General features: G+C 34.9%; 1 protein-coding gene across 3 annotated transcripts in view; it reads left to right on the top strand.

Moving 5' to 3' along the window:
• The first annotated feature begins 285 nt into the window (after positions 1–285).
• The window catches only part of ETV1 (ets variant 1), a 76,821-nt gene continuing 67,946 nt past the window's right edge, over positions 286–9,160 (top strand). Inside the window, exons 1-5 of one of the 3 annotated variants that reach the window (XM_008578061.1) lie at positions 286–383; positions 482–678; positions 810–941; positions 1,756–1,843; positions 3,223–3,270. In XM_008578061.1, the coding sequence (XP_008576283.1) occupies positions 897–941; positions 1,756–1,843; positions 3,223–3,270 (181 nt within the window). In that variant the 5' untranslated portion in view covers positions 286–383; positions 482–678; positions 810–896. Of the gene's footprint in view, positions 384–481; positions 679–809; positions 942–1,130; positions 1,272–1,755; positions 1,844–3,222; positions 3,271–3,495; positions 3,792–9,160 lie in introns of those variants that run through there. The other 2 variants (XM_008578051.1, XM_008578070.1) reach the window with 2 other exon arrangements.

Below are 9,160 nucleotides of genomic sequence, written 5' to 3'. Positions count from 1 at the left end.
GTATCCCCAGGCGCCTTAACAATAAACAGCGAGTTAGGAAGGAAGTCGATTTCCTCCGTGGCGTTTCCAGGCTGCGGACCTAGCGCCTGCAGACCGAGCACCGCTTGGGCAGAGGGGCGCGGGAGACCCTCGGGCAGGGGCAACAAGCCGCCTGATTGACAGCCAGAAATCTGATCTTGTGAAAGAGACGCGGAGCCAATGGGAGGCAGCGATCCATCAGTTTGGATTGGAGGCCCCTGGAGGAGAAGTAGAGGAAAAACCACCGAATTGAGCTCTGTCAGAGGCGCTTTCGGCTTCCAAGGGGGAAGTGCTGGGCAGTAATTAATGTTTTTATTAAATTTGGAGGGAATTTTTTGCAGCTGTTCGCCTAGCGTGGCCTTCAGGTGGGTCTTTCCAACAACTTTTTATGTCTCTCCAGATAATTGCATGGTTGTAGGTTGCAAAAACTACCCTTATGAAAGCGGTGTCTCCGTCTCTTTAGTCCCGTTAGGTGCAAAGCGAGTCTCGTTGATCGCCATTGCTAGTTTTGCACACGTTTGCGAATCAGAGCTGCCTGGGGTACACCGACCGCGCAGGGAAACATCGAGAGTGTAAATAAATACATCGCCTCTTGTTCGGATTTTTGCTACTACCGAAAATATGTAAATTGTGAACTCTCTTGGCTCTCTTTGGATCCAGGTGAAGGAGGCGGTGTAGGGAGGGTTATTTTTGTGAATGGGACTGTCGGAGGGTAATTAGCTATGCAAATTCAAGAGCTTCATTCATGATTTTTTTTTTTTAAACCTAAAAGCCATCTTGTTCCCCTCTAGGTTGATAGAAGTCCAGATCGCGAGGAAATCTCCAGCTAGATGCTCAAAATATAAAATACTGAGCTGAGATTTGCGAAGAGCAGCAGAATGGATGGATTTTATGACCAGCAAGTGCCTTACATGGTCACCAATGTGAGTGATCAGTTCGAAAGTTGCTGTTTATAAACTTGACTCCGGCGGGGGGTGGGGAGAGGGAGAAAATGGAAAGGGAGGGGGCAAGGGGGTTGGGATTGCAGATACTTTATCTGCTTTGTTGCCACTGTAGGGCGACTCTGCTTCTAGAAGCCCAATCTTCAAAATGAGCTTACCTTTCAGTGATTTGGATAAGGCATAGTTTTGTTTTTAAGACCCCTTTTTCTGATTAAAGTGCCCAAGATGAGTGGAAGAGGAGATGGAGGGCAGCAGCAGCTGCTGCACTCAAAGTTTTTGGCTGGGTTTGTCTGCCACATTGAAAAGAATGAAGTTGAGACAAATGCTGACACTTTTTGTTTACATGGGGTGTTTTTGTTTCTTTTTCTCCCCTAATTTTCTCTCTTCTTTTGTTTATTTCTCCACTCTCTTTATGCTTTTGGGGGAGGGGGGAAGGGGACTGCCTGAGAGAGAATAACATTCACTGTATTTTAATCTAGCATTGATCCAGCCTAAAAAACGACTTTAAGTGTAATTGCTTAATGTTACGATGCTGAGATACCATGAATATGTGACTGATAAATAGTAATACGTTAGGATCGGCACTGGGAAGCAACTCTCCCTGGCTGTGGGATTCTCAGCATAAGCTTTCACTGTCAAATACGTGCAGAAAATGAACATTAGAATTGATACTTTGGACTTTTATTTTTTCTATTCAGAGAGGATCCAGCAGACTTATGTATGCCTGTATTTTTGTGTGTGTGTGTGACATCTGAGATTTACATTCTTTTAAAGGATTTTATCTTTCCCTTTGTAGAGTCAGCGTGGGAGAAATTGTAACGAGAAACCAACAAATGTCAGGAAAAGAAAATTCATTAACAGAGATCTGGCTCATGATTCAGAAGGTGAGGTTTGATTTTGGGCCGAATCCCCACTCTCTACCCACACTCTCCACCCCCATAAGGAAGGACGAGCAGCACTTCAGTCTTACTTTAAAAATAATAAACTTTGAAATTACTGAATTTTACTAAGACTTTTACTGGGAGCGATTTACATAACGTGACAGTTTGCATTGGAGAATATTTTATGGTCTGTCACAAACTAATGAAAGAAGGAAATAAAATCTTAACAGTGACATCCCTCTTTTAATTATTCTTTTGTGTTTAAATGCCATTGTCCATATGACATATAACTAATCCCATACACTAAGATAATTTTAAAATATGCAACACAGTGGGACAAATTAAGCAGCTATATACACTGCTTATTATTTTCTTTCTACTTTATTACAAGTTAAACAATATAAATGATATGTATACCATTATCATTTTCATGGGTGATTTTGGTGGTGACATTGTGGGGTCATAATATCTTGTTTATAGGTCCTAAAGTGTTCACTGGATCATATTTAGGTCATAATTAATAAGTAAAAATCTATTTGGAGAATTAGGTTGCAGATTCCTTTGTGAACTGTTGATAAAAGGTCAACATATTATAAATTATTTTGGTTATATGGAAGCATTGATAATAAGCTTAAAATACTAGATGTAATTATCGAAGTTTAGTTTGCAATTTAAATGAGGAATACTGAATTCTGAAACTTCCTCAGATCTTCATACTTATTAGTCACCCCCCCTTCCTCCCCAATATGACAAAATACACAGTTTTGGACTTGATTTAAAACTGGTGCCAGGAAATTATGTCTTTGACCTTTGTTAACCTGGTAATGTAGAAAATTTTCTCTAAAAATTTGTATTTGTAGTTGTCCCTTTTAGTTTTGAGGCATTAAGCCTGAAAACATAGTACTTGGAGAATTATACTGTTCCATCTTTTATATAAGATTCAGAAGATATAAATAAACTGCTTTTCAGTCTTTTTATTCTTTCCCCTGCTACTATTTTAGCAAGAGTTGAATATGTTTAAGAAAGGTTTCCGTGACTAGGCACACCTTTACCTCAGCTTTTTTGTGAATCCTAGAGTATGTGTGTTGTTTGGTATCCTTTGAGCTTATTTAATAAGCCATTTATTAGAAAAGGGAGAAAAAAAGATGATTGACTTTATTATTTAGCTGAGTAAAAGAATTTCTTCAAGTGTTGCTTAATAGGCATTAAAGTAGGCAGAATTACTGAGATGTTTTAAGTTGAGAATCCTATTTTCTTTTTATTTTGATTCCCTCTCCCCAAATTAAGTTGTTACTTAATACCAATTTCACAACAGACATTTCTATGTAAGGAAGCCTAAAGATTTGCAAATCTTATGTTTATGTCTTTGACTTGTTTTTTAGAACTCTTTCAAGATCTAAGTCAATTACAGGAAACGTGGCTTGCAGAAGGTAAGGCAAAAAAATTGCTTTAAAAAGGGGGAAAAGCAACTCTAGCAGGGAGAAAAAAGTCTTGAACTTGCTGTCTTAACGTTCAGCCCAATTAATTGAGCTCTAAAAGAGCCACCTCATGTGTCATGCATACATTAGAGCCTCTGATGAGTTTGTCTTTGGGGACTCTGGGGCTGCACTACCCAGTGTCATCACAAATTACCAGGAGAAATTGCTTCCAGCTCACAATCACATCTGCTTTTGGCAAGAACTAATGCACCAAGACTTCAAGTTCTAAGCCTCTGTTCAGATTTTAATTGCAATTGATCAGGTTTATATTATTGTACCTCGAGAGACCTCCTAGAGCCAGAGCCCGGCTGGCTTGCTGTTTCCTTTAGAGCAGCGCATATCATTATTTGGTGTTCTGGTGGAGGACTTTTCTGATGGCAGAAATTAGTTTCTCTGGGTTCATCAGGACGGGATGCTTCAAGATTTAAGTGCAAGTGTCTTCTTTCCACCTTGTTCACAACACAGAACGTTAGGTGTGTATCCAATACTGAGGAAATCTATGGATTTAAGATAAATCTTTGGGGGATTTGGGAATTTTTCACTTGTTTTTTATGTTACAATTCATGTGATGTTTGTTGAAATTGACCTTTGCTATTTTGTCACTTTTATTAGGATTTATTTAATATAGCAAGGGCATTTAAAGGCATTACTTTTATTTTGGATTGGGTTTTTTTTTTATAAAATGTTGTGGTGCAATCTGTTATATCTTTTACTACGTGCAACTTTATTTGTAGGAACAATGAGATACTGCTTCAGTAAAGCTTTAAACAACTTCAGAAATGCCTACTGTTGAGGGATCTTTGTTGGCATCTATAATCTAAAATTTTTCTTTTGGATTTGGCAAAATAAATGTGACATTAATTTTATGATGTGTTTTGTGGGGAATGCAAAGAAAAAATTATAGTTATTTAAGCATTGAGGATAACTTGTTATTTGTGTTTACATTATATGGGAAATACATAATTTTGGGAACAGATTTTTAAGATGGTTGAAAGGAGAGAGAGGGTCTCTATGGAACTGAAGTGTTGCTGTAACTACTTTGAGGCAGACTGATGTGTTTTGTCGGGCGGTCTTGTATGCAGTTGATCAAGTTGCTGTTAGCATGTAAAATAAGTTTCTTTGTTTTGCTGATATTGTAGTTCTCCAAAGAGTTTTTGCAATCTTTATGAATCTTTTAAGTTAAATAGCTTTCCTAATAGTCCTTTACACGAGTGATTGTATTTCTATGTTAATGAAAGGTAAGTATTAGTGAAAGTTTTAAATTATATTAATAGGTCATTTTGCTTGTCTCTGTAAATGAAACCTATTGCAGTAGATTACTTATTATTGCAACATAAGCCCATATATTCAAAGGTAACTTTTTCCTGAAAAATTTGCACAGAGGTTCTTGTATTAACTTTTATCTGTTAGTTTTGCAAAGTTAAGGTTGTGAAGACATTGCATTTAAGAGGGAATTTATTCACGTATCCAAAATAACTTAAAATATCTATTTTAATTGTTCTGGAAGGTTTTTGGTTCTTAAGATGTTTAAATCTCATTGATTCCAAGTCATTGCACTTGCTGGCAGATTTTGAATGTGCATAGCAACTCTGTTCCTGGAATTTTAAAATGTGGCTAATAGGCAAATTAGAATTTTCAACAAAAATAACTTTAGCCTTAGACACAATCAGAAGCTCCCAAGAAAACTTTTCTAAGACATGTAAATGAGCAAGTAAGCTTACTGGGTTTCCTTTCATTGCTGTTCGAGACATTGTCTAGTAGACCTTGAAGGATTTTCTTTTTTTATGTGTTTTTTTTTTTTTTTTTACTTTTGATTTGTTTTGTGTTTTGTAGCTCAGATAAGTGATTTGAGTAATTTATTCAAGTTTATATTTTAAAACTCTGCATGGAATATTTTTACCCATGATTGTTAACATACCTGAAGATTTAACAAAACCTGAAGATTTAGCTTTACATAAAATAAACCTGGAAAATGACCCATGTATTTGGAGAAACATGGAATTCTGCTTAGAAAAGAATTCATAAACTTAATCAAGTTCAGAAATTAATCTTGAGTGTTTAATTGAATACACAGGTGGGCAACTATTTACAAACTATGATAAGATTGCATTGTAGAATAATTTAAACATTTTTGAAATACTTCACCTAATCATGATATAAGCAAAAGGTTGTGATTGTTATTTTTAGAAATCTAATAGTGAGACAAATTTTTTTTTACTGTTAATAGAGCCCACATTTATTTTCCTTTTAACAATTAAATATAACTATTTTGCACTAACATTTTAACTTAATTTATTCCACATCTTGAATAATATTAGCTAAGAAGAGATCCCAAATTTGCCCAAGTTTATTTGTAGCTAGATTTATCCACTTATGTCCTCCTGGGCATCCAGAAATTAAAACATTGCCACAGTGGCAAACTATGAATTGTCTACATATTTCTTTTCATAATGATCCATAGCCGAGAAAGTGACCATGGAATTTTAAGGCATCTTGACCCTTTTAAAAAAGATCTTTGGCAATTAACCAAGTTTTTCCCATGACTTAGAATACCACTGGGAAGTTAAACAGGTCTAAAAATCTTATTAGACATGAGAGTCAAGTTAGTTGTTATATGTGATAAGATAATCATGTTTTTAAACAGTTATCAGTCTTTAAATATTTGAGACATGATATATCTTAGAATGTTTATTTTGTTTTTTCTGTAAGAATTTTCCTAAATGAGATGCAAAATGCAACATATGAATTAGGCATGGGTAAATCATTATGGATTATGAAATGTGTTGTATCTCTAAGGGGAAGTAGAGATAGGTAAAGCAGGACTATTTGAGGGTGGGAGTGGAACCGGTATTTTCAATTCACTAAAGTCCTCTCTAACAATACACTTGCGTTCTCCCCCAAAATTAGTTTCCATACAAGAATCTGAAATATGTTTGTGAAGAATATAACTTCACATTAATATCACTTTTCAAGTGCTAGCACTGCAATTTAAAGGTTTTTAACATATATACCATAACTTAAAATAATCATCTTATTCTGAAGAAAATTGGAAAGCTAATGTTTTCAGTGACCACACTAGCAGTTAAAAAAAAAAATCATAGAATATGCCTACTTTAAACTTTGCCATACGTACTTTATTCTGTAATTTTACTGTATGCAATTTTTATTGAATCATCATCTTTTAAATTAAGTTGCTGTTGACAGAAAGACAATTGCAGTTATTTGATTCCACGAAATAATGAGTTCAAATATCAATTCTATCAAGGTCATGCTAACGTCTTATTCTTAACATGTTTTAAGTAGTGCTTTGGTGACGGGTGTTCTAAAAGGTGTGGGTGGGACAGAAATAAAAAGATATAAAAAATTGAGTTAAAAAAGGATTATTGGATTCTTCTAAACTTGCTTATGAAAGCTTACCTACTAACATAACTTAAAGAGAAGTAATACATTTCAGTATTTATCTAATGTAAATACATAGCTACTTTTGACTGTTATTTTGTTGTCAGTCTAGTTGTTCTTACCTTTTCATCAATAATATTAAGGAAAAAGTGAACAATGATCTGCTGCCATCAGGGTAAATGTTTTTCAGTGGTATTGTGTTAAGTCAAGTCTCATGCTGCAGCCACACTTGTAGTCAGTTTTAGCTCCAAGAACATCCCTTCTACACCAAAGGTTATTGCCTTTTGCAAATAAGGTTTTTTCCCTTTTGGTTTTATGTGAACTTCAAATAATAGTCGGGCTGACTTAAAAGTAGAGATGTCACTTTCTCCTCTATTTGCTAATGCTAAATTTGTTTTCAAAACCGTTTTTTCTAATGTTTCTTAAGTAATATGAGCTATTGTTCCTCGCTATGTGTAATGTAATCCACAATACACAGTAGTCATAATGCACTCATTTTTATTTTTCAAAACTTCGGTTTCTTTTTAAAATGGAACATAAAATTAGATATGTGCTCATGAATTTTTTTTTCCCCATGTGGAGATGCAGTAAGGAATTGAGGCTTTGAAAATTACATTATTATATGTGATTTACATAAAGCAGGAATGGAGAATTAAGCATTAAATTACAGAAGTCCATACAATTTCTTAGAATTGAGCAACAGTTATCTTGTGTGTGTGTGTGTGTGTGTGTGTGTGAGAGTGTGTGTGTGTGTCTGTGTGAGGGGAGGCTACCACCCTCTTTTTCTTGTACCAGGAAATACTCTAAAATATGAAAGAAAGACTTCTCATTTGGACTTGATTTAAAGATAGCAGGTAGAGTGCTTGTATTTTATTTCTAAATATTAATAGGAATTATATAAATATTTTTTCATTTATGGTCAATTTACAAAACAGAATTTTTTTTAAAGTAGAAAAATTGAATTTCATGTAGCGTAGTATAGTTTTCCCAGAGGGTCCTAATAAATGTTAATGAAATATTGCTGAGTTTTTCTAGTTTAGTTACAGGAAATGTGTAATTTCTTGCATTTCATAGTATAACTTTATTCCCTTTGACTTGTGTACAGTCATGTATCAAAAATAATAATAATAGAGTCAGACTTGTGTAGCATTAGAGAAAATATTTGGCTGGGAGCAACAGCTAGTTGGCTCTGAAGCTTCCTTTAAGTTTTGAAGTCACTGCAGGTCAATTTAGTTAGGAATTGAAGCTGATTTGAGGCTCAAGACAACTAAGACTTACTGTTTTCTTTCTTTTAGAGGGTATAGAAAGAATGTCTTTATCAAGTATCAAAGGTGTTTCTATCATAAGGAAATAGCCCCCTTTTTTGTCAGTTTAAATATGTTTATGCTTCTGCACTAATTAATCCTTTACACTGGCACAATCATTTTAATGTTAAAAGCGGATGTGGTATAAAACCAGGCTTAGCGGACTCATGATTATTTTATTCCATGGCTTGAAGCTTCATTTTAGGATTAAACAGAATACCACTGTACGATGGCTGATTTTCTTGGTTTGCTTTTATTTAAAATAAAATTTAAATTTCTCCAGAGAAATTTGTTTCTGACCCTTTGATTTAAAGTAAAATACTACAAAGTTTAGCAAAAATCTAATATAGTCTTATGATCGAACGTTTGAATGATAGGCAAAAAAAGAAGGCATTTCTTTAATGGTTTTCCTTCCTTCTTCCCTTCCTCTCTACCTTCCTTCCTTCCTTAGTCAGCAATTCCTCAAGACAAGCAGGCAGAATTGGAGTTCTGCCTCCATTCACAAAAAACAGTCCAGCATGAGCCATGTGGCCCAACCGCAATCTTTTCATGTCACACCCTTCCAGAGAGCTAAAGCAAGTAAACTTGAACTTGCAATATAAACACACCAATTTTATTGCTCTGCCTCAAATAGAACTTAGATCCATTAAGGAACACATTTAAACATATGACAAGTTTACAAAGTTAAATATATATATATATATATATATATATATATATATATATATATTTAACTTTGTAAACTTGTCATATGTTTAAATGTGTTCCTTAATGGATCTAAGTTCTATTTGAGGCAGAGCAATAAAATTGGTGTGTTTATATTGCAAGTTCAAGTTTACTTGCTTTAGCTCTCTGGAAGGGTGTGACATGAAAAGATTGCGGTTGGGCCACATGGCTCATGCTGGACTGTTTTTTGTGAATGGAGGCAGAACTCCAATTCTGCCTGCTTGTCTTGAGGAATTGCTGAGGAGATCAGCTGTCTCATTCACTGGCAGAAAGAATGACTCATACATCTTCCGCCTTGTTTGGCTCCAGGTCATTGTTACAGTGGATAGAACTGGTTTTAATTAAATATTAACCCCTTTTATACTTGACATTTGTTTTATTTGTAATTTTTCCACTTTTTTCCCTAGCTTTAA

This window comes from Galeopterus variegatus, unplaced genomic scaffold (genome assembly GCF_000696425.1).
Source record: "Galeopterus variegatus unplaced genomic scaffold, G_variegatus-3.0.2 Scaffold72, whole genome shotgun sequence".
Lineage (NCBI taxonomy): Eukaryota > Metazoa > Chordata > Mammalia > Dermoptera > Cynocephalidae > Galeopterus > Galeopterus variegatus.
This window is presented reverse-complemented; position numbering and strand designations above follow the sequence as displayed.